Source organism: Babesia bigemina (assembly GCF_000981445.1).
Source record: "Babesia bigemina genome assembly Bbig001, chromosome : I".
In the NCBI taxonomy this organism is placed as follows: Eukaryota; Apicomplexa; class Aconoidasida; order Piroplasmida; family Babesiidae; genus Babesia; species Babesia bigemina.
The window spans coordinates 2,509,581-2,534,483 of NC_027216.1; the positions used below are offsets into that span (position 1 = coordinate 2,509,581).

The 24,903-nt window shown below is 49.1% G+C and overlaps 8 protein-coding genes across 8 annotated transcripts; 3 read left to right on the forward strand and 5 right to left on the reverse strand.

Moving 5' to 3' along the window:
- Window positions 1-776: 776 nt before the first annotated feature.
- On the forward strand, window positions 777-4,970 carry BBBOND_0111330 (hypothetical protein; the record flags this gene model as incomplete). Its single annotated transcript, XM_012911567.1, has 1 exon — window positions 777-4,970. The coding sequence occupies one exon, from the start codon at window positions 777-779 to the stop codon at window positions 4,968-4,970; it is 4,194 nt and encodes a 1,397-aa protein (XP_012767021.1).
- A 259-nt stretch (window positions 4,971-5,229) lies between these two features.
- On the reverse strand, window positions 5,230-5,649 carry BBBOND_0111340 (hypothetical protein; the record flags this gene model as incomplete). Its single annotated transcript, XM_012911568.1, has 3 exons — window positions 5,230-5,471; window positions 5,495-5,572; window positions 5,625-5,649. The coding sequence occupies 3 exons, from the start codon at window positions 5,647-5,649 to the stop codon at window positions 5,230-5,232; spliced, it is 345 nt and encodes a 114-aa protein (XP_012767022.1).
- A 480-nt stretch (window positions 5,650-6,129) lies between these two features.
- On the forward strand, window positions 6,130-6,485 carry BBBOND_0111350 (hypothetical protein; the record flags this gene model as incomplete). Its single annotated transcript, XM_012911569.1, has 2 exons — window positions 6,130-6,243; window positions 6,330-6,485. The coding sequence occupies 2 exons, from the start codon at window positions 6,130-6,132 to the stop codon at window positions 6,483-6,485; spliced, it is 270 nt and encodes an 89-aa protein (XP_012767023.1).
- Window positions 6,486-6,990: 505 nt separating this feature from the next.
- Window positions 6,991-7,783, reverse strand: BBBOND_0111360 (hypothetical protein; the record flags this gene model as incomplete). Its single annotated transcript, XM_012911570.1, has 10 exons — window positions 6,991-7,041; window positions 7,092-7,116; window positions 7,226-7,266; window positions 7,305-7,340; window positions 7,377-7,412; window positions 7,449-7,484; window positions 7,525-7,560; window positions 7,611-7,635; window positions 7,670-7,710; window positions 7,745-7,783. The coding sequence occupies 10 exons, from the start codon at window positions 7,781-7,783 to the stop codon at window positions 6,991-6,993; spliced, it is 366 nt and encodes a 121-aa protein (XP_012767024.1).
- A 1,096-nt stretch (window positions 7,784-8,879) lies between these two features.
- On the reverse strand, window positions 8,880-12,911 carry BBBOND_0111370 (hypothetical protein; the record flags this gene model as incomplete). The annotated part of the gene is made up of 1 exon (XM_012911571.1): window positions 8,880-12,911. One exon carries the CDS (start codon window positions 12,909-12,911, stop codon window positions 8,880-8,882), a length of 4,032 nt encoding a protein of 1,343 aa, XP_012767025.1.
- A 370-nt stretch (window positions 12,912-13,281) lies between these two features.
- On the forward strand, window positions 13,282-15,435 carry BBBOND_0111380 (hypothetical protein; the record flags this gene model as incomplete). Its single annotated transcript, XM_012911572.1, has 9 exons — window positions 13,282-13,290; window positions 13,405-13,524; window positions 13,611-13,713; window positions 13,866-13,993; window positions 14,023-14,148; window positions 14,235-14,331; window positions 14,490-14,625; window positions 14,680-15,045; window positions 15,234-15,435. The coding sequence occupies 9 exons, from the start codon at window positions 13,282-13,284 to the stop codon at window positions 15,433-15,435; spliced, it is 1,287 nt and encodes a 428-aa protein (XP_012767026.1).
- A 1,890-nt stretch (window positions 15,436-17,325) lies between these two features.
- BBBOND_0111390 (hypothetical protein) lies at window positions 17,326-22,281 on the reverse strand (the record flags this gene model as incomplete). The annotated part of the gene is made up of 1 exon (XM_012911573.1): window positions 17,326-22,281. One exon carries the CDS (start codon window positions 22,279-22,281, stop codon window positions 17,326-17,328), a length of 4,956 nt encoding a protein of 1,651 aa, XP_012767027.1.
- A 1,434-nt stretch (window positions 22,282-23,715) lies between these two features.
- Window positions 23,716-24,222, reverse strand: BBBOND_0111400 (hypothetical protein; the record flags this gene model as incomplete). The annotated part of the gene is made up of 1 exon (XM_012911574.1): window positions 23,716-24,222. One exon carries the CDS (start codon window positions 24,220-24,222, stop codon window positions 23,716-23,718), a length of 507 nt encoding a protein of 168 aa, XP_012767028.1.
- Between the last annotated feature and the right edge of the window lie 681 nt (window positions 24,223-24,903).

Below are 24,903 nucleotides of genomic sequence, written 5' to 3' on the forward strand. Positions count from 1 at the left end.
AGTGAGTGACCTAGCCGCTGACCTAGTGAGTGACCTAGGCCCTGACCTAGTGAGTGGCTTAGCCGCTGACCTAGTGAGTGACCTAGCCGCTGACCTAGTGAGTGACCTAGCCGCTGACCTAGTGAGTGACCTAGGCCCTGACCTAGTGAGTGGCTTAGCCGCTGACCTAGTGAGTGACCTAAAAGCTGACCTAGTGAGTGACGTAGCCCGTCACCTAGTGAGTGGCCTACGCGCTGACCTAGTGAGTGACCTACGTGCTGACCTAGTGAGTGACCTACAAGATGACCTAGCGAGTGACCTACAAGATGACCTAGCGAGTGACCTAAACAGTGACCTAGTGAGTGACCTAAAGGCTGACATATTGCCTCAACTAACGTTTAACCAAATCTCTGTCTTTACTGCTCCATCAACATCCACAATCCTTGTTGACAACGCCCCTCTCCAGTCATGCTCCACCCTCTCACTCCAGTATGGCTGCCTTTCCTTGTCGCCTTCCCTCCTCAGGTGAGTGGTGTGTCTATAGGATTCGTGTGATGGTTCATGGATTTTGGAAAATGGTTTAGGTGTGTCATTGTTTCAGTATGATGTGTATTGGTGTTATTCAGCGTCTCACTTCATATCCATCTCACCCAGCACACTTACTTGTCTGCCATGCTGTGTTAAGCGGCGTCACCTTAGAGGTGTGATCACTCTAGTTTTTCCCAGTTCACATGGTACTGGAGGCTTGAAGTGGAGTTTTGTAGGAGTGGTTCAGTGGGTGATTGGAGGTGGACAAAATGGCGGCACATGGAGTGAAGTTAGACACTCTGAAGGACTGTCTCCAGTTTTTGGAGTGGTTGCATAGTGACAAGGATATGCAATACGGGGTGACTCGTCGACTGGAAAGGCTGCTCGAAAAAAGGTATGAAAAAGTTAAAGAGCAGCCAATCGCAAAAGCATTGTCTCAGTTCCTCGCCCACACGTCAAATTTTTATAAGAAACTATGCCACAAGGCAGGGCAAGGCGAATATAAACCTGGTAAACCTAGAGATGCTCTCTATGCCCTCTTGCTATGTATACCAAGATTGCTCGCCGTGATGTATTTTTTGAGGTACCAAGTGGACGATAAGTTCGATAAAGTTGGCGGAGGTAAGTGGGCGGGGAATGCTCCTGGGTGGGGTGTACTTGGAAGATCGTTTGAAATTATAGGAGGTGAACTGGATAAGTACCTCCATGCTCAGTCCACAGAAAATAAATACGGTGTGATACCAGGCGGTTTCACTAAAGGCGACATTCAACGTAATAAAAGCTATGCCCAGGGTTCTCTTATGGCAGGGGACCTCGAAAAAATCTGTGAAAAACAGAATGGCCAATTGTTTCGTGACGTCTTCGTCATTTCGGTGTTGTCTAAAACTTCTGGAGCCGACACTGCGAACGTCGCAAACGCTCTTCGTTTGGTGGAAGACTTTTATGGGATATTCAGAGGAGTAACGGGTGAAAAAGACTTTACAAGTGATTTACAATCTAGGGACAATTGCATTTCTTGGCGAGCTTTAAAAGACCATTGCATCAAATCTAAAGACCCGCTTGAAAAAATTTTTAAGAAGCATCAATTCTCCTTCACTGGCTATGCGCAAAGATATGAATACCTCAACAAGGAAAAAATAGCTAGTAAGATGGCTAAGTGGCTTCAAAAAAATTTGGGAGACGTGAGAAGTAAATTAAAAGGAATTACTCCACAGGTGGATGCCAAAACGTTTGCCACTACGTCTCTATTTCCTTATGGATTTACATTTTATGACAGCGACTTCAAAAAGAAGAAGAATCCTTATCAGGCTTTTAAAAAGGACTGGGATACGGTAATCGGCGACCTTCAGAAGGATAACGGCGATTTGGCAAAACTTAAGGACATTTTAGATGGGAACCGCTGCGCAAATGGACAAAAGAAAAAGGAGCCCAAGCCTAAACCTAAGGCTAAGCCTACGCCCGACGCTGGGTCCGAGCCTGCACCTGAGCCTGAGCCTGAGCCTGGGCCTAAACATGAGGATGAGCCTGAGGATGACGATTACCTTGAGTCTGACGTTGATTCTGATGAAGATTTGATGAACGCATTATCTGACGAAGAGTCTGAAGCCACTAAAACCGAGGCCGCTAAGCCAGTGGTCACTAAAACTGAGGCGACCAAAACTGACGATGCAGAGCCTACTGCAAACCAGGGCAAGAAAGCGGAGGGAGCACAGAACCAGGACAAGAACGCGGAGCACTCATCTACCGCCCTTCAACAAGATGCGCATACTCAATCACCTGGTGCCCCTGGTTCCAGTAGTGGTCAGGGCACGGGTGATCAGAGATCTGCTTCTGACGCTGATCAAGGAAGTGGTCTAAAGTCACAATCAGGTGCAGGTGCCAGTAGTTCTCTACCCGCTGCTCCTGGTACTTCTCCAGGTGGTGGTGGCGGTGGAGGGGGTGGGGAGTCAGGAGAAAAGGGGGATGGTAAGGCTAAACAAGGAGCAGTAGATTGTCCGCCGAAATTCACCCCAGTTGAACTATGGCAGGGTAGCGGTAAGTACTGTATTCGTGATGTCGATTACAAGGAACAAGGAAAACGTCATAAGCAGTGGGACGAAGATTTAGAAAAAACACAAAGAAATGTCCAAGAACGAATACGTAAGGCTGAAGATAAACTGCGAAGGCAAAAGGAAGCCGAAGAACGTATAAAGGAAGATGAGAAACAAAGAATGGAGGAAGAGGAACGTGAAAAGGAAAAACACCGCCAACTTCAACGTGAGGCTATGCTTCCAGAGATTGATGTCTATAAACAGCAAGATGGGCGTTTATTTGATATTGGAGAAAATGACAAATCAAATTTCCATCAATTCTTTAGAAACGATTTGAACGTCAGAGGGGAAGTCATACGGGAATCCCCCGATGTAACACTAGAAATTATGCATCCCACGGTGCCTGCCGAAACCGAAGAGGAAGAACTGCCGAATTATCCAATGCCTCAGAGTTCACAACCGCTTTCACCGCCAACAGTTGATGGATCAGCTGTAACTTCAAATTCAGATAACTTTATTCGTCCTGATTCACCAGCTAAAGCTTTCTCTGCCATATCCATTACACCCACCGGTTTTGATGGTCAACCTGTAGTTAAACAAATACCTAAAAGGAACCACTCTGGAGCAAACAAACGGTTGAGGCAGTATCTAACCAAATATGCAGACGTCGAAACTTCCGTTATAGAGCCGATAAAATTGACTCATAAGCCTAAGCACATCATGGTTGAAGGTCACACAACACCGAACTCCAAAGGCGTACAGAGGTCTATGCCGCCTGAGTTTTTTGCTTCCATTGGCATTCCTCAGGGACAACCATTAAAACCATCAGATACAAGAGTGTATATGCCACCCAAAACAGACATGATGGGCCAGGCTACGGCAGACTCCAAGGGCATACAGAATTTTGCTGTTCCACAAGGCTCCGCTGCAATTGGAATTCCGATGGGATACACGATAAAAGATCCCAAGACTCCAACTAGATCAACAATTCATCTACTTCCGGCGCCAAAACTATCAACGAAACCCATCCGAATGAAACCAACAGGTATTGCTATGCCTGCACATAAGCATCCTCCCATCCTTCGACACGCCCCAATTACAACTGAAACATCTGACGATCCCTCAATGGCCAGATTTTTGAATGTCTCCGGCACCAGTCTGACAAAATCATCAAAAGCCAATGCCAAGGCTCCCGTGTTACAGGAGATAGATCCCCCAGTTCCACAATCAATGTTAAGCGGATCACACGTGCCAGATGCCGAATTGCCATCCTCGCCGCTTCCTAGAGACACGTTCCTCACTGAGCCACAACCAACCATGGGATTCCAGATAGAATTCCCGAAACGCACTGTACGCAATGTCGAGCCCGAAATCGGTCTTTCCATAGAGGTAGCTCACCATGGCGATCGCACTATTAACGACATAGACCTATATGACCCTTATGCCAATACGGCCGACATCATTAAAGACGAGTTAAGACCTGCAGAGGATAAAGGCTTCTCAGGCCTTCCCCAGACTAATTTCGATCTGAACTTTGCGCCGGAACGTATCGGACTTGAGGGGTACGATGATCCCGGGATGCCACGTGACTCTCCAAGGAAGGCAGATGAACGTGTTATTACTCCATTCGGCAGAGATGAATGTCTTAACCCCTGGTCCGTTGACCCTTCATCCACTGACACAGCCCCTGTGACTCACTCCCCTTCCCCAGCCACCGACCATCTCCCCCCGCCCCAAACCGTTCGGGAAATGCTCTGCTGGTTTGTGGGATTGAGTCAATATGGACTTATTGGAGTGGTTACGGAACATGTTTACAGCCTTCTGAGGGAACTTAACAAAGATACTTCCCATCCTACTGATGCCATCGAGGTCACCGGGGATCCCGGCCAGCTGACCGCTTCCATGGTCATCGCCAAACTGACCGAGGCGTGCCTCTACTCAGCCACCGTTATCTACAAGGTCAGGCATAACAATGACTTCAAAGCCTTTTCTACCTTCGACTTCAAAAAAGAATATAGTCAGCTTCATTATGCTGCTGACCCCGCCTGTCTCCTCTGCCAGCTGCGTGACTACGTGTACGCCTGCCACCACCAGTTGGAGTTTCTGAAGGCGCAGTGTAGTCGGGCTAAACTGAGTGGTGGTTGGCGGGATTGCCACTACGGCAGTGACATCACTGCTTCCGAGTACCCCCTCCAGGCGTTCCTGACTGACGGCTGGGACTCGGACTTCGAGACGCACCTCTTCGACCCGTGCAATCTGTGCCTAAAGAGCCGCGTCAGGATGGGATTCAGGATGGAGGATTTGCCTGAGAAGTCACAACTGGGAAGTGTCATTTCCTCTATCCTCACTCCCAGCTGCGGCGGTGAGGACCCATTGCTGAGATTGTCCTCCTACCTCAACTGCCTCACCAAGATACAGGGCCACTGCCTCTAACTTGGCCTATCGGAGCATTCATCGCATTCACATCATTTCTCATCACTGTGTTACAGGCTGTAATACAGGAATGAGTAGCGATTTTGTTTCGGCGTGTGACAAGCCATGGCGTCCAGCAAAACTACATCGCACTACCACCGGTTTACTACCTGATCCACGCAACCACATGTGATACTATTGTGTTTGTAATTGTACGCAAGAAGATTGATACCAGAAGTGACGATTACAGTAGGGCTATGTATTGGATAAGGCTATGAGATTATTGGAGTTTAGGCTTGGAATCACGGAATCCATCACGTATTTGACGGAATATGGTGCCAAGACTCACATCATATTGTCTACCCATGATGTAAAGGACCAAGACAAGGAGGGCCGAGAAACCAATGAAGCCAGCAAAAGCGATGGCAAGACCGATGCCGATGCATCTAGCTGGGTCTTTGCAATCGCCACTGCCATCGCTACAGAAACACATTTTCCTCGGAGCTATGTTGACAATGAACCCTGCACAGCAACGAACTACGTACCTCCAACCTCGAACACCTTCGGCCAACCGACAAGATTTAATGCCCATACCCCCACCCCTACCATGCCATCCCCCTTTGCTGGGACAACCGTAAATCTAGACGTCACAACGCTTACACGCCATTAACATACCCTCCTGCATGCATTCATAAGACATTTCTACGTTGTGATTTAACAATACAGCAACTAACGATGTAGTATCTAGGAGAAGCGCCAAATCTACCAAACATCTGCTTTGTTCTACCATGGTTACTCTGATATCTGACCAGCTGACCCAAATTGCGTGCTTGATGTTTATGATCAGCACAATGCTGCCACTTATCACGCCACTATACAGCACCTCTCACTCACATGCCACGTGCTAACCTAACAGATGGCCCATCACGTTACATGGTGCATCGCTCATCAGGTGGCGGCCTCAACTACCAGCGGATCAGTTCCACTTCTCTTAATATGAGGTCACCGACACCAACAAATTAATTAGCACGATTCCATCGCAGCGAATCTCCATTACCTAGAAGCTTGCTGGTTAGGTGAGGCTATACTAGAGTAGAGGGATAGTCGATGCCTAAGGCGCAGGTTTTGCATCCGTTCTCAAACTATTTATTGTAAACACCATCCTCTGTGTGTCTTTATGATGCATAAGCCACAAGCCGTCAATCAATATGAAAATGATGACGGCTATGATGAGGGCGACGACGGCGATGATGATGATGATGATGATGGGGAGGATGGTCACCTCACTGCTCATGTGATTTGCCATCAACGCAACCATTACTCTGTCTAGAACATTAGATGTAGTTGCCAGTTAGGTTATTGTGATTAGCTGCGCAGTAGATACCGCACCCTGTGGAACGGCCTGATGCGGAAGTAGATCATGACGCAGATGACGACGATGATGAGGGCTACGGGGACGATGATGTAAGGGGCGGGAATTATGGTCACCTCACTGCTCATGTGATTTGCCATCAACGCAACCATTACTCTGTCTAGAACATTAGATGTAGTTGCCAGTTAGGTTATTGTGATTAGCTGCGCAGTAAATACCGCACCCTGTGGAACGGCCGGATGCGGAAGTAGATCATGACGCAGACGACGAGGATGATGAGGGCGACGGGGGCGATGATGTAAGGGGCGGGGTTGGAAGATGACGAATTAGAGTGGTTGGAGGAAGGCTGTGGACCGAGGGTTTGACGATGAGCGCTGCTGAAGAGTGGAGGGACCGGGGGACTGGGCGGCATGGGAGGAAGTGCGGGAATGCTGTTGACCAGAAGAGACAGAATCATAGACGACACGGCCTTTGTCTAAACAACATTTACATGGACATGATTTTATGTCACAATGTTTACATTGCAAATCATCATCGCAATTCCCGAATCCACTAGTTCGCGTAGTGTAGAATTCCATACAGTACAGACACCTTGTTCTATTACACCCTCCACAGCAATGTGGGCAACAGAAACACTTAGTCTTAGTACATTGTTTGCCACACTTACAGTCAAATATACCCCCCGACATCTTCCCCTCTCCCACTCCCAGTCCCCTTAACCTGCAGACATATCAATAACCTAAGCAGCACTCACCGACTGCAACACGTACCACTGTCCCTCCCACTCCCCTCAACCTGCGAACATATCAATTACCTAAGCAGCACTCACCAACTGCAACACTACCACTGCCGCTACCAGTCCCCTCAACCTGCAAACATATCAATCACCTAGCAACGCACTCACCAACTGCAACACGTACCACTGCCGCTCCCAGTCCCCTCAGCCTGCAAGCATATCAATCACCTAGCAAGCACTCACCAACTGCAACACTACCACTGCCACTCCCAGTCCCCTCAGCCTGCAAACATCAATCACTCAAGCAGCACTCACCAACTGCAACACTACCACTGCCACTCCCAGTCCCCTCAGCCTGCAAACATCAATCACTCAAGCAGCACTCACCAACTGCAACACTACCACTGCCGCTACCAGTCCCCTCAACCTGCGAACATATCAATCACTCAAGCAACGCACTCACCAACTGCAACACTACCACTGCCGCTCCCAGTCCCCTCAACCTGCGAACATATCAATTACCTAAGCAGCACTCACCAACTGCAACACGTACCACTGCCGCTCCCACTCCCCTCAACCTGCGAACATATCAATTACCTAAGCAGCACTCACCAACTGCAACACGTACCACTGCCGCTCCCACTCCCCTCAACCTGCGAACATATCAATTACCTAAGCAGCACTCACCAACTGCAACACTACCACTGCCACTCCCAGTCCCCTCATGAACACGTACCCTCACCCCTGTGTCCCCCCAGCCCGGGCCACCGACACCCACGCTGCCCAGGATACCACAGCTGCGGCTGACGCGACGCATGTGACTAGCATCAACTGTCACTCTAAATTATTCACTATTCGCAACGCCATCAACATTGCGGCGACCCGTGCGCTCATCTCCCACAGTGCAGCAGCACCGTGCTACGAGCCGCGGTATCGGCGCCATGCTGGCGGAGCGCGTCGGCTACGTGCCTAAATGTGATATTAACAATCGCTACATTGCCGCCTATAAACGCTACTTAACCAGGCCAACGCGGATTACGCCACTCTGCCAGTGACTCGCAACACACGACTTAGGTCACCCGCCGCGGCCCTCACGACCGCCTACGTTAGCGACCAATCACCCAGCCTCACGTGACACTGACTCAATGGGCAACGCGGACACCTCTCACAGTCAACGCCCAACTCAACGCACCAGGCAATCAACGTGCTACAACACCTACCAAATCACGGTTCATCTGCCAGCTTAGAACGTTGCCTAGGTGCTTGCTTACCACTTTGCCTGGGTGCTTGCTTACCACTTTGCCTGGGTGCTTGCTTACCACTTTGCCTGGTTGCTTGCTTACCACTTTGCCTGGTTGCTAGCTTAGCACTTTGCCTAGTTGCTAGCTTAGCACTTTGCCTGAGTGCCAGGTTAACACGTTGCCTGGTTGCTAGGTTAACACTTTGCCTGGTTGCTTGCTTATCACATTGCCTGGTTGCCAGCTTACCACTTTGCCTGGGTGCCAGGTTAGCACTTAGCCTGGTTGCTAGCTTAGGACTTAGCCTGTGTGCTAGCTTAGCACTTTGCTTGGTTGCTAGCTTAGGACTTAGCCTGTGTGCTAGCTTAGCACTTTGCCTGGTTGCTAGGTTAGCACTTTGCCTGGTTGCTAGCTTATCACTTTGCATTGTCGTTCACTCATCACTTAATCTCAACACTATTTAGTTCACAGGTTACCCCTTGAGTAATTCGAGACATTAGACTACGTTTGTTGGTTAGGTGAGTAGGTGAGCTATGGTAGCTGAGTTGTTACGTGAGTTGTGTGAATTACAAATGTGACGATGATTACGGTTGTAGATACGATATCTTGGCAAGCCTTCCGACTTGCGCTGCCGCCAACAGCGATTGCGCCGTTATCTTGTGCGACGACGGTGTTCGCAGGTGTGAGCGTATGTGGAGCACATCCAGTCTGCCAACCATTACGCAAATGAGGTAGAAGAGGGACAGTGACCAGAGCGCGACGTTCATCCACAAGAAAGGTGCGCGGATGGTGAACATGAATTTATCAATGGCTTTGAAAAACTGCACAAGATGTGAGTCCTTCTCAAATGCCTCCGCAAATACATAGCAGAAATCTCTGCACGTGCGTTTCTTCTCAATGCCTGCGCTTCCGTTCAGCCTCTCTGGATCGCCGAGAACAAAACCGTACTTCGCCAATGTCGGCAGCGTGTAATTGCACTGTACAATGGATTTGCAGTTGCGATCGTGATATCGTGGCGGATCATGTTTGGATGTAGTAGGACACTCTTTGATGCACGCCTTTTCATGGCAATTCGATCCCCTGGAACCGCATTTGGAATTGCACTCATCGTACAATTGCTTAAGCAGATCGTAGAACGTCGCCGTTAGATAGACAATCCACGACAAATATTTATCGGCGTGTTTCGACGAGAACGTCTCGTAGATGGCGTGAGTGATCGGACGCAGATAAGGACCGCATACGACGGAGTATTTCGATGAGCAAACGAGACTGCCCAGGCTACCATCGGAATGCCCCTTCTTCAATGCTGAGTGACTAGGGGTAAATAAGTGGTAGACTTTCAACTCACCATAAGGACGCCCGAAATTGGCAGCGTTGACTTTGTCCTCAAATGCCTCTCTCTTGTGTCCGTTACCACTCATACCCCAGCGATCGGTGAGATGATAGTAGAAGCTGAACATGTCAGCCAGCGTTTTCGGCGCACTAGGCAAAAGGCAGTTGAGGTAACCGCACAGTCTAGTGAGAGGCGATTTCGCACTCCCACAGAAATCGTAAAGCACCTCGCATATATCCTGGCCAATCATCGTATGCGACGCAGTGGCACCGATGTCGGCGAAGCCCATTGGCGTTCTGCACGGCATACCAGGTGTACCACCACACGTGCCACATGACAGACTGGATCCCCTAGCCGTTACCGAATGCGGCAGGTGGCCCTTCAAACCGTCCTCCAAGAACGATTGCAGTGGCGACTTGACGCCGCAGCTGGGATATTGGCCACCCCTTTGGTTGCCACTTTGGTCGTGCCTTTGGTCGCAGTCTTGCTTAGGGCATTGCTTTGTGTTGCACTGCCAGCCCGACCCACCGATGTACCTGCCGTAGTGACAGTCACTCCAGCCGCTTAGCTGAGCATTGTGCTTACACTGTTGCAGCAGGAAGTACAGCTGGTGGTAGAGGCGCTTGAGCAGGTCGAACAACGTACACAGCAATTGAATCATGTTGCTAGGGTAATCTAATTTAAGAGAGTTGCTGGAGAACTCACAGGCGTAAATTCCGTCCTTGTGACCGTGGCCGAGGATAGCAGTGAGGACGGCGTGGGAGTCAGATGAGACCTTGTAGAGCGCTTCGTAAATATGCGTGTGTTCAAAGTCAGACGGGTGCGCATCGAAGGGTTGCAGCGTTTTAGTACCCGGCCGTTCTTTGTCGTCCTTCATGAACTCAGATTGAACTTGCGCCTTGAGCTTCTCGTATACGGGGTTGAACTGCAGGCCGTTGCACCAGACGAGAATTTCGTAAACGGAGCACGGAGCCTTGGGTTTGTTGACAAGCGTAAGGTGGCATACACGGAAGTACGTTTTTAAGAGATCATAGAGTTTTCGGATGAGACCGCTTTCCTCCGCGACGGTTACACCTAGCTCGTCCGACCCGGATGTCGATTGAGGGATGCCGATGACGGGAGATGAGCGTTGACTGAACAGTTCATGTGCATTGGTAAGGTGTTTGAGAATGTTGCTACCATTAAAGTCACGTTTGTGATTTAGTTCGCCATGTTCAGCGTTTGGAGGACGATGCACGTCATACCCATTGTCGCGGAAGAAGAGAGCGTGGAGGCTGGAGTTGCTATCAGCTCGGTGATAGATTTTGTGATCATTCCAGTTCTCATATTCAAGGCCATGCTTTAGAGTAGTTAATTCTTGATATAAGATGGGCGTGATGGTCCAACAGATTTTCGCGTAGTGTCCCAGTTCTGCCTCTTGCCATTGTCTCCCGGAGTAACTGCTCACGTAGGTTTTGTCAAGTGCGTCGACCAAAGCAGCAATTCCCCCTTTCAGGGCTTGTAACATGACCGTCGAAGATGTGCCGAATTGCCGAGGAGCGAGTTGGTCGAGAGTATTCTTAACTGTGTCTAAGTTATCTCTAAATTGGTGATTGAAATGTTCGGAAGTTTTAAGTCCATCAAGCAAAGTTAGAAGAGAGTTGTGCAAGGGCTCGTATTTTTGAAAGTCTGATATGAAGTCCGTCTGTGACTTCAAATAATGACATAAACGTCTGGAAGCGTTGTATGCTCTCTCAGCTGCCTGGCTGAGTGGAGACTTCTCTGGACGAGAGTGGGTGGTCTTGATGTCCCTAATGACTTTAATTCCTTTGTCAGTTCCAATGAAATACTTTTCTATTTTATTCATGAACCCTTTAACGCCCAAGTCCAACTCCTTAGTTATCAAGCCAGGCAGCGGATGTAATTCCGTCTCAGCCTTCGTTGAGAAGGCCACGAGCAGACCCTGTAGAGATGTGACGTACTGTTCTCTTGCCTCAGTAATTAGAGCTTTCTTAGCGCTCTCCACTTGTGAATCGACGTCTCTTCCTAGTGCCTGGATGGTGGCGGTACCGGAGTGATCCACACTTCCGAGGAATTTTTTGGCAGCATCCAGGGCTACTGCGACCGGACGTTGCAAATCGTTGAAGGAGTGTTGAAGTTCCTGGAGTTCACCTTTATTGGGAGTTTTTCCAACCTTAAAATTTTTAAGGTTCTCTAATTTTTTGTTTGCGAAAAAAGCGGCATCAGATATTGTGCGTGTGAGCAACTTGAGAGTATCAGTAATTTTAGTGGACATCTCGGTAATAGCTTTGGTAGTTATCTCCACTGTGATGTCGTTAATTTGGGATTTCAGAGAGCCGCCATCTTCTTTCAGTATTGGATTGAGTTCGCCTATTTTCTCCTTAACGTCCCACAACGATTGATTAAAGTTCTTTCCAACACTGCCGGAACTCGTATCGCCTCCCAACCTATTAACAACATCGCTCGCATTGGTAATCGCTGACTCAACGTTGCCGAGTTTGGACATAGACATGAATTGTTGAATTTCGTCGCCAACCCCTCTCGCCACACCAACCAGTTGGTGCAAGATTATATTAACGGCAGCTTTAAAGTAAGCTTTAGTGTCTGAATTATGTGTTGGGGATGTCTTCACCACAAGGTCTTTCTCCATCGCCATGACAATCTTATCTAAGAATCCATCAAGCTCAGTAGCCGTTAGTTCAATTTCTAGCCGTTCGGCAAATGCCTTGCAAACAGCTTGTACACCGGTAACATAAGCTTCAATGCTGTTTTTCACTCCTTCCGCGGCATTAATGAAATTTTGAGCCACTTCGATTTCAGAAGTACCAATTTGTGCCTCAATCGCGTTTGTTATTCCCTTAGTGAGCTTCTGCATCAATTCACTTTGCCCCGCCACACCATATGGCGACTTAAACTCGCCACTGTTATTGGTAACATACTGCCCACATGCTTCAATGTACATTTTTACAGGACCGCTCTCAAGAATATCTTCCAACCAGTCTTGTAGCACGCCTTGGAACTTCTTATCTTCCATTCCGCCTTCACCCATCTTGCCATCGAAATTCTTACCAAACTTTTCCACCCCTTTCACTATTGCCGTTAGACCTTGATCTCCACCGACGATTTCACGATTGACCAACTCTTTGATTCCTTCTTTGATATTTCCCCAATCCTGCAGTAAACCTGGGCTTCTGGCGCCTCCACCTGCCTTCTCTTTCAAAACCTTAAAATGTCCTTCAACCTGCGTAACCAACCCTGTGAGTGTCATCGCTGCCGTAACCATGTCATCGCTGCCGTGACCATGTCATCGCTGCCGTGTCCATGTCACCGCTGCCGTAACCATATCATCGCTGCCGTGTCCATGTCATCGCTGCCGTAAGCATGTCATCGCTGCCGTGACCATGTCATCGCTGCCGTGTCCATGTCATCGCTGCCGTGTCCATGTCATCGCTGCCGTAACCATGACATCGCTGCCGTAACCATGTCATCGCTGCCGTAACCATGTCATCACTGCCGTGACCATGTCATCGCTGCCGTGTCCATGTCATCGCTGCCGTGACCATGTCACCGCTGCCGTAACCATCAACTTGGTCAGCACGTTGGTCAGCACATTGGTCGTGGCATTGGTCAGCGCTTTGGTCAGCACCTTGGTCATGACATTGGTCAGGTGGTTGGTCACCTCACTGCTGATGTAATTGGTCATCAATGCAATAATCACTGTCTAAAACATTAAATTCCAGCTGGCATTTAGGTTATTGTGATTAGCTGCGCAGTAGATACCGCACCCTGTGGAAGGGCCGGATGCGGAAGTAGATCATGACGCAGATGACGACGATGATGAGGGCTACGGGGACGATGATGTAAGGGGCGGGAATTATGGTCACCTCACTGCTCATGTGATTTGCCATCAACGCAACCATTACTCTGTCTAGAACATTAGATGTAGTTGCCAGTTAGGTTATTGTGATTAGCTGCGCAGTAGATACCGCACCCTGTGGAAGGGCCGGATGCGGAAGTAGATCATGACGCAGATGACGACGATGATGAGGGCTACGGGGACGATGATGTAAGGGGCGGGAATTATGGTCACCTCACTGCTCATGTGATTTGCCATCAACGCAACCATTACTCTGTCTAGAACATTAGATGTAGTTGCCAGTTAGGTTATTGTGATTAGCTGCGCAGTAAATACCGCACCCTGTGGAACGGCCGGATGCGGAAGTAGATCATGACGCAGACGACGAGGATGATGAGGGCGACGGGGGCGATGATGTAAGGGGCGGGGGTTATGGTCACCTCGCTGCTCATGTGATCGATCATCAACGCAATCAACACTATATCTGCAACATTAAATGTCATTTGCCAGTTAGGTTATTTTGTTAGCTGCGCAGTAGATACCGCACCCTGTGGAACGGCCGGATGCGGAAGTAGCTCATGACGCAGATGACGACGATGATGAGGGCGACGACGGCGATGATGATGATGATGATGATGGGGAGGATGGTCACCTCACTGCTCATGTGATTTGCCATCAACGCAACCATTACTCTGTCTAGAACATTAGATGTAGTTGCCAGTTAGGTTATTGTGATTAGCTGCGCAGTAGATACCGCACCCTGTGGAACGGCCGGATGCGGAAGTAGATCATGACGCAGATGACGATAATGATGAGGGCGACGGGGGCGATGATGTAAGGGGCAGGGGTTATGGTCACCTCCCTCCTCATGTGATTCGTCATCAACGCAATCAGTACTCTTTCTATAACATTAGATGTCAGTTGCCAGTTAGGTTATCGGTGGAATTTGGATTAACAATTTCAGCGCTAACAAATTGCTGAGATCAGCTGTAAAACGCGATGCAGAAGGGTATCTTGCGGACGAGGAAATCGCGGATGTTGCGGCCCACCGGGAAGCGGATGATGCACAGGTCGAGCAGGATGATGGCGACGATGAGGGCAACGATGACGGCGGCGATGGCCGAGTAGGGAGGGGGGGAAAGTAGTCACCTCACTGCTCATGTGATTGACAATCAACGCAATCATTACTGTCTAGCACATTAGATGTCAGTTGCCAGTTAGGTGATCAGTGGGATTTGGATTACGATGTTTGCGCCAACAAATTGCTGAGATTAGCTGTAGAACGCGATGCAGAAGGGTATCTTGCGTACGAGAAAATCGCGGATGTTGCGGCCCACCGGGAATCGGAATATGCACAGGTCGAGCAGGATGATGGCGACGATCATGGCAACGATGACGGCGGCGATGGTTTCCGGGGGAAGCGAAAAAGAAGGGCCGGGGGAAGATTGCGAATTGCTGTCTTCGGTACGAGACGGATTCTCTTGACCGGCTTTAAGATGCTGCGCATCGGGGGAAGGATCGGGAGGGTGTTGACTGGTGAGAGACTGGGAGGAGACAGGATGTTGTTCACTTTCACGTTTCTTTTTACAACATGTACATGAACATTGACATTTACCCTCCTTGCCTCTACATTGGTCGTTACATTTCGCAGTCTTGCAATCGTAACGCTTAGACGGGTTAGTGCGTACCATGTAATATCCACCACATTGACCGCAACCTGCATCCGTGCCTTTTTTACATTCCACACAGCACCACGGACAGCAATCACACCGTCGAGACATTACACATCCAGTACCACACGTACACGGATCCCCCCAAACCATCTTCCCCTTCCCCTCCCAGTCCCCTCAACCTGCAAACATATCAATCACCTAGCAACGCACTCACCAACTGCAACACGTACCACTGCCGCTACCACTCCCCTCAGCCTGCAAGCATATCAATCACCTAGCAAGCACTCACCAACTGCAACGCTACCACTGCCCCTCCCAGTCCACTCAACCTGCAAACTATCAATCACCTAAGCAACGCACTCACCAACTGCAACACTACCACTGCCACTCCCAGTCCCCTCAGCCTGCAAACATCAATCACTCAAGCAGCACTCACCAACTGCAACACTACCACTGCCACTCCCAGTCCCCTCAGCCTGCAAACATCAATCACTCAAGCAGCACTCACCAACTGCAACACTACCACTGCCGCTCTCACTCCCCTCATCACCACCTACCCTCACCCCTGTGTCCCCCCAGCCCAGGCCACCGACACCCAAGCTGCCCGGGATACCACAGCTGCGGCTGACGCGACGCATGTGACTAGCATCAACTGTCACTCTAAATTATTCACTATTCGCAACGCCATCAACATTGCGGCGACCCGTGCGCTCATCTCCCACAGTGCAGCAGCACCGTGCTACGAGCCGCGGTATCGGCGCCATGCTGGCGGAGCGCGTCGGCTACGTGCCTAAATGTGATATTAACAATCGCTACATTGCCGCCTATAAACGCTACTTAACCAGGCCAACGCAGATTACGCCACCCTGCCAGTGACTCGCAACACACGACTTTGGTCACCCGCCGCGGCCCTCACGACCGCCTACGTTAGCGACCAATCACCCAGCCTCACGTGACACTGACTCAATGAGCAACGCAGACACCTCTCACAGTCAACGCCTAACTCAACGCACCAGGCAATCAACGTGCTACAACACCCACCAAATTACGGTTCATCCGCCAGCTTATCACATTGCCTGGGTGCTAGCTCAGCACGTTGCCTGGATGCCAGTTTAGCACTTCGCCTGGGTGCCACCTCAACACGTTGCCTGTGTGCTAGCTTAGCACTTTGCCTGGGTGCTAGGTCAACACGTTGCCTGGTTGCTAGCTCATCACTTTGCCTGGTTGCTAGCTCATCACTTTGCCTGGTTGCTAGCTTATCACTTTGCCTGGTTGCTAGGTTAGCACGTTGCCCGGTTGCTTGCTTACCACTTAGCCTGGTTGCTAGGTCAACACGTTGCCTGTGTGCCAGCTTAGCACTTAGCCTGGGTGCTAGGTCAACACTTTGCCAGCGTGCTAGGTTAGCACTTTGCCTAGTTGCTAGCTTAGCACTTAGCCTGGTTGCTAGGTTAACACGTTGCCTGGTTGCTGGGTTAGCACTTTGCCTGGTTGCTAGCTTAGGACTTAGCCTGTGTGCTAGCTTAGCACTTTGCTTGGTTGCTAGCTTAGGACTTAGCCTGTGTGCTAGCTTAGGACTTAGCCTGGTTGCTAGCTTACCACTTTGCCTGTGTGCTAGCTTAGCACTTTGCCTGGTTGCTAGCTTAGCATTTTGCCTGGATGCTAGCTTACCACTTTGCCTGGTTGCTAGCTTACCACTTTGCCTGGTTGCTAGCTCATCACTTTGCCTGGTTGCTAGCTTACCACTTTGCCTGGTTGCTAGGTTAACACTTTGCCTGGGTGCTAGGTTAGCACTTTGCCTGGATGCCAGTTTAGCACTTCGCCTGGGTGCCACCTCAACACGTTGCCTGTGTGCTAGCTTAGCACTTTGCCTGGATGCCAGGTTAGCGCTTTGCCTGATTGCTAGGTTAACACGTTGCCTGGGTGCTAGCTTAGCACTTTGCCTGGTTGCCAGCTTAGCACTTTGCCTGGTTGCTAGGTTAACACTTAGCTTGTGTGCTAGGTCAACACGTTGCTTCGTCGTCTAGTCATCACTTAATCTCAACGCTATCTAGTTCACAGGTTGCCGCTAGAGTAATTCGAGACATTAGACTACGTTTGTCGGTTAGGTGAGTAGGTGATGCTAGGTGAGATGTTACGTGAGTTGCTGTGAATTACAAGTGTGAATACAATTACGGTTGCAGGTACGATATCTTGGCAAGCCTTCCGACTTGCGCTGCAGCCAACAATGACTGCGCCGTTATCCTGTGCGATGACGGTATCCTCAGGTGTGAGCGTATGTGGAGCACATCCAGTCTGCCAACCATTACGCAAATGAGGTAGAAGAGGGACAGTGACCAGAGTGCCAGGACCATGTAAGTGAACGGTTCTCTAATGGTCCAAATGAAGTTGTCACATTCCGTGAATAGCTTTTTGAAATATTCCGATTTCAACACCCTGTCCAGCTGAGAGCAGAAATCAGAACATGATTTAGGCGATGCCTTCTCATTCAATGTCGCCGCGTTACCAAAACAGAAACCGAACTGGTACAGTGTTGCGGATACACCCTTGCACTGAACCATCGATGGACACTTGCAATGAGGCTTGTCAGGTTGATTCTCAACTTTCTCAACCAGCCCATGCTGTCCACGCTTACATTTCTCAGCACGCAGACACGTATGACATCCCCAGTCTTGGCAGAAAATATTCTTGAACGCGTTACACAAATTGTTGAGTTGAGTCCAGAAATCCCACGGCAGGTACACAGCCCATGTAAGGTACGTGGCGGCGTGCTTATGAGCAAGGTAACTATAGCCGTCGCAGAAGAGGGATGATAGATATGGAGCGCACTGGACATCTGGAGCTCCACATGGCGTTGGTATAGACAAACTGGACAAATCAGCAAAAGCAGCAAGATGAGGCTTATCAACAACCGCAGTATGCCTACTGGCATACACGTCACGCAGCGTTTCGGTGAGTTTGTTTGGTTGCTCATACAGCTTAATAGTTTGCTTTGTGATTGATGATTCCATGCGCTGCGTGATGAGGTTTGTGGTAGGCACTTGGGTATCAATCATTCCCTTAACTAAGTATGTGACAAAACCGAAATGCTCTGGCAGCGTCTTCGGCGGAGTTGGTGACAAGCCGAGCAAGGATGCTACCAGGCCACTACCGAAGAATTCGCGAATTATCTCACATAGGTCCGCGCCAGTCTTCGTTGACCCGGAGAAACCGCGGAATCCCATGGGCGTCAGACAAGGCATTCCCAGCCTAGAGGCGGAGGGGCAATTACTGCATACCGATCTGCACCCTATGGAGCTGACATTATGCGGTAAGTGACCAGGCAGACAGTCGTTGAGATAGCTCATTAGAGGGGAAGTTGGTTGGCACTTTGCTTCGCACGTTGGTTGCCCCGTTGCCTGGCTCGTTGCTTTGTTGCTACAATGCGATTTGGCTGTAGGCACATCCTTGCCGTACTCACAATTGCGCCAGCCGTTATGCTCAGCCGTTACGTTGCATCGCTGGAAGATGTAGCGGAGTGCTGGCAACAGTCTGCGCAGGATGTCGAGCAACATGTCGAAGCAAGCGGCAGGGTCACTGGGATACTTCAGCTTAAACGAATTGTTGGAGTAGTCACACCCGTACGTCGTGTACTCGTCGCCAGTTCCGACGATTTTGCAGATGACATCGTACGCCTTTGAGCAGATATGGGTGAGCGTCTTGTGCATCTTGCCGTATTGTATGTTCGCTGGGTAGGCGTCGAGGGATATGGAGTTTGGGTCAACCAATGAGATTTGCGGTTCGTCCACTTCTTCCTCCTGTTGCGCCTCTTTAGCTTCCTTAGCTGGATCCTTTAATAGCTCGAAAAACGTTTTTCCAACCATGGCTGGATGCACGCCAGTATGCGTCAGTCCGCTGAGCCAGATCAGCATCTCGTAGACGGAACACGGTGACCTGGTAGCGTTGAAGGTAGCGAGGTGGCATACTTCATTGTACTTGTCGACGTGGTGGTAGATGCATTTTAGTAGGTCGAAGATGTTGAAGCCGTTGTCTTTCTTCTGTTGAGTCCCCTGATTCACTTCGTTTGAGTCGCAGGCTTTCAGGTGCTCCTCAATACTACTGATATTCTCAAGCTTTCTGTTAAGCAGCATATGGTTGATGTATTTACCGTTCCAATGCTTGTTCTGACGCAATTCACCGTCCTGGGTATTCTGGTTGGCCGGCACCTTGTAGCCTCGCTGGTGGAAGTAGTCGCCGAGTGGATTGAGAGATTTGTTCCTACCGCCTTCGCCAACTTTATACATATATATGTAATCGGCTGCCAACTGTTTTACGGTGAATCTGTTCAACGTTTGTAAGTCTTCAAAAATGGTTCCCAGGATAGTCAGGCAGACCTTGGCGCAGTTGCGGCCCTCAGGGGTTAATTCTTCTTTTGGTTCCCTGGATTTAATTCCATCCTTTTCAACTTCAATTTGCTTAGTTTCAACCAACAACCCAGCGAATTTCCCCCCCGAGTACCTGTTCACGTACGCGTGGCCGAGTTGCTGCGCGAAGTTGGAGAGGCCGGCCTTGAGGGGGGCGAGGACAGATTTAGGGGCGTCTGGTAGAGTGTCGGCGGGGAAGGCGGAAACAAGTAAATCAAGTTGACTAAGCAAATCGACAAATTTGTAGTCGTAATTCTTCTTCGCGATGTGATCAAAAAAGTCTTTCAGCTTATGGTACATTTCTTCAAGCTGCTTGTGATACTTGTTTTCCTCTTTGGCGAGAGGCTTAAACAAGCGTTCGGTTTCTTTGGCAAAATATGCGAATAGAGAACGGAAATACAACTCTACATCGGGGCAAGCATCGGATAGTTTCTTAGTGGTGTCCTGAGTCGGGAGCTTCGGCACGCTTGCAGCAGGTGCAACTTTCTCAAGGATTTTAATATTTTCGCCGTCTTTACCATACATTTTCTTCAGCATCCCCTTCACGCCCGTCACCCTGTCCTCCGCGATTATGTCTTGCACCGCCTTCAGCTGCTGGTCGACGAGGGAGCGGAGGGCGGAGAGGTCGGCGCGGTGGGACTCGGCGAAGAGGGCGCGGACTTGGGCGGTGATAGAGTTGAAAGCATATTCAGTCGTATCATGCGTCGCCTTTTGAAAATCAGTGACGGCTTTTATGGCAGCGGAATTTCCTTGCGAAAATGCTTTTCTGACGGCGGTGATACATACGTTAAGAGCGTTGTTGGAGACGCCAATTTCGGATTCAATTAAATACAATTGATAGACAAGCTTGCTCTTCAACTCCTTCATTAGCCCATCCGCCGCATCACGCTTCTCGTTTATATCACCATCGGTGCCTGCCTTGTCTTTTTCTTTTTGCATGTTATGCAGTGTATTAAGAACATTTTCTTGAATTTCTTGAATCTTCAGATCAATTGATCTGATTTTCTCCAAATGTTCGGCAAGATCATTGATTCTATCTTTCACTTTCATCAATGCCTTATCAATGCGCTTCCCGTAACTATCTGCAGTATCGCCCGTATCAATGTCCTTGCTAATGTTTTTAACCTGATTTATTGCCGCATCTATTTCTGCTGCGATGCTGGATTTCACTGCAAGTTGTTTGGAGGCACTGTACTCTTTAACGAGCCATACAATTTCGGTGGCGGCCGCCGTGGCTTTAGCGGCAAGTTGGCTAATGAGATTTCTGACGGCGGATGTGAGCTTGCTTGTCTCATGTTTCTTCCCTTGCGTTTTATTCAGAATGTTAGCAGTTTTATATTCCGCATCAATATCCTGGACTATCTTAGAGCTTTTGAACTCCATAGATTTTGACCCAGTGGTCAGTTCTTCGGCAAAAGAATTAAAGCAATTTCTAACGTTGCTAAAATTTGAAGCGATGTCTGCAGCGTCTGCTTTGTCCACGGGATTAACGCCAGTAATGACAGTTGCGATTTTTTTGTTGACAATATTTGTGATGTGCTTTATTACTTCTTGTGTAATGTTATTCTCTGCCTGTTGTTGAAAATATTTTCCGTTGTTTTCTTTAACATATAGATTAATATACTGAAATACCATCCCCTTATTGTCCAAGATATCTTTCACCCACTGTTGCGCCCTTGCTATAAATCCATCCTTACTGAGCTCCCTTGCGTACTCTTTTGCCTTCATCTCGATATGGTATAGATGACCCTTGGTTGCTGACTTGTGATAGATACGTTCAACGTGGAATGCTAGACATTTTTTCAGCCAATCCCAATTATAATCAATGCTATCCTGTTTATTTTCACTTGGGCTTTTCTGATGTCCGACTCCTTCTTTAATTTTAGCAAACTCCGTTTGAGCATTATTTATGTGATTTTGAAGGTCATTCTTCGTACGGTTTAGGTTATTATAAGCTACACTGATTGTACGCTTAATTTCATCGAATTTCGTATATATTTCATCTCGAGTTGCTCCGTTTATATCACCCAGTTGTTCCTCCAAAAACTTATTGGCATCTGCTACCTTCGTTTTGATACACTCCAAATAAACGCACTTCGTGTGTTCCAAAGACTGAACACATTCACGAATGTTGTGGAATTGCTGTCGTAGAACTTCTTTCATATGTTCGCTTCCTTCTCGAATTTTCTGCTGTAGATGTTCTTTCTGCCATTTCAACTCACCTTCAACAGCCTTCAGCTGCCTCGTCAGATCTACATTGTCAGCAACACTTTTCAAGTGCGCTGCTACATTCTGCACCGGTTTTATTTCGGCATTCAATTTATGCATTAATGCTATATCTAAATCATTAATATTATGTTGCAGTGTTTCATTAACGTGCTTCTCTATCTCGCCGGTCGCCCGGGTCCACTCCTTCAGTTGCTCTTGGAGATCCTGCGTGTCATTAATTTCCCTAATATACTTACCTGATAAATCTTCTAGCAACGTAGACAGATCAGTTTCAACATTCAGCGTCGTACTCCAAAGGGTATTTTCATACCCCTCCAACCACTCCTTCACCGCGGCGACAGACGCCGCAAGCCCAGCACGCCCGGAGCCAATATTTTTAGTTAAGGTGTCAAGTACCTCATTAAGCTTTTTATTAGGTTTTTCAATGTAATTATCATAAGTTGTCACTTCATTTTCGTTTTTCACCGCACCAAGCACACCACTCAAAAATCCCATCACCGCGTCACACAGCCTGTCAAGGTCAGAGTATACAATACCGTGGCCATCGTAGCCTTTGGAAGATGGATTGAAGCCGAGGAATTTCTCGAGGCCAGTGCAGAGGTTATTAAGGATGTTAGTAGGGTTATTATTTGAGGTTATTTCGCACATTTAATTTTCACCAAATTTCTTGCCAAGCTCCCTAGGCGGCACATGGTCAGGGCAGTGGCAAGAGGTGGAAGAAGGCAAGTGAAGGGTGACAAGGCACAAGTTATTGTGATGGTATATAAAGGTCATAGCGGTATTATGGCGGGGTGATTTGAGCGATGTGGAGTGGGTTAAGGAGCGATGTGGAGTGGGTAAAGGAGCGATGTGGAGTGGGTAAAGGGGCGATGTAGAGTGGATAAAGGGGCGATGTGGAGTGGGTTAAGGGGCGATGTAGAGTGGGTTAAGGAGCGATGTGGAGTGGATAAAGGGGCGATGTGGAGTGGATAAAGGGGCCATGTAGAGTGGGTAGAGGAGCGATGTAGGGTGGGTTAGGGAGCGATGTCGAGTGGATAAGGGAGCGATGTCGAGTGGACAAAGGGGCGATGTAGAGTGGGTTAAGGAGCGATTAGAGGAGGTTAAGGGGCGATGTAGAGTGGATAAAGGGGCGATGTAGAGTGGGTTAGGGAGCGATGTGGAGTGGATAAGGGGCGATGTCGAGTGGGTAAAGGAGCGATGTAGAGTGGATAAAGGGGCGATGTAGAGTGGATAAAGGGGCGATGTAGAGTGGATAAAGGGGCGATGTAGAGTGGGTTAGGGAGCGATGTGGAGTGGATAAGGGGCGATGTCGAGTGGGTAAAGGAGCGATGTAGAGTGGATAAAGGGGCGATGTAGAGTGGATAAAGGGGCGATGTAGAGTGGGTTAAGGGGCGATGTAGAGTGGGTAATAATCACCACTTAGGTCACCATGTCATCGCTGCCGTGACCATGTCATCGCTGCCGTGACCATGTCATCGCTGCCGTGTCCATGTCACCGCTGCCGTAACCATATCATCGCTGCCGTGTCCATGTCATCGCTGCCGTAAGCATGTCATCGCTGCCGTGACCATGTCATCGCTGCCGTGTCCATGTCATCGCTGCCGTGTCCATGTCATCGCTGCCGTAACCATGACATCGCTGCCGTAACCATGTCATCGCTGCCGTAACCATGTCATCACTGCCGTGACCATGTCATCGCTGCCGTGTCCATGTCATCGCTGCCGTGACCATGTCACCGCTGCCGTAACCATCAACTTGGTCAGCACGTTGGTCAGCACATTGGTCGTGGCATTGGTCAGCGCTTTGGTCAGCACCTTGGTCATGACATTGGTCAGGTGGTTGGTCACCTCACTGCTGATGTAATTGGTCATCAATGCAATAATCACTGTCTAAAACATTAAATTCCAGCTGGCATTTAGGTTATTGTGATTAGCTGCGCAGTAGATACCGCACCCTGTGGAACGGCCGGATGCGGAAGTAGATCATGACGCAGATGACGACGATGATGAGGGCGACGGCGGCGATGATGATGGGGAGGACGGCGGGGGAAGAGGAACCGGTGGTATGCTGTTGAGTGGCGGAGTTATGCTGAGCACGGGGCGGAGTTGCGGGACCGGGGGAACCGGGGGAACCGGGGGAGGAGACGGCATCAGGGGAAGAGGCGGCACTGCAGGCGGGAATTTCTCTACGTGCACATTTCTCTCTACAACATTTACATGGACATGTCTTCTCCTTGCCCCTACATTGTTTTTCACATATCAAATTATAGCAATCGTTAGTCCACTGGCCTGTAGTGCGCTTAATGTAATGTGCCTTACATGCTCTGCAACCCCCTCCATTCATACATTTTCCACAGCACCATGGACAACAATAACACCAAGTAACCATTTTACATTCCGTACCACATTCACACGCGAAGATCATCAACCCCGCCATCTTCCCCTCCCAGTCCCCTCAACCTGCAAGCATATCAGTCACTTAAGCAACGCACTCACCAACCACTCATGAACACGTACGTCAGCAACGCACTTATGGTCTCCCACCGGCGCTAGGTTAGCAGCAAGGTGACCGCCATTCTACGCACCGCCACTCACATCACAACTATGCAGCTATCACAACTGAAGTACAACCAAGTTAAAGCATGTTGATACCATCCTCGCCATGGCATGCAGGTCAACTTATGTTAGTTGCGCAGTCAAAGACATCCGTCACAGAACTTACAACGGTACCACTGCCTAATACTTCTATTACATTTGTGACATAATGAGTGCCTGTGTAAACAACTCTACGTGGTCAACATGTTTCTCATTTACAACGTTACCACCAAGGCCACCTAACCACGCCGTCCACTGGCCATCACATAGGGTAACCGCAGCTACATTCATTTACTTGGGACGCAGATAATGGCTATCACGCCAAACAGTCACGTTGCATACGACGCGCTTTCACTTATCACAGCACGCTTCATCAGCGCCCATTAAAGGCCTATCACCTAAAATCACTGCCCACTAATACCGTGGGAGTGGGCACGTTTCGGCGGTAGCTGACAACTCGACATCCCAAATCACGAATCTATCGATGCGTGATCTACACTGACTACCGAATTGCAGAGTATGC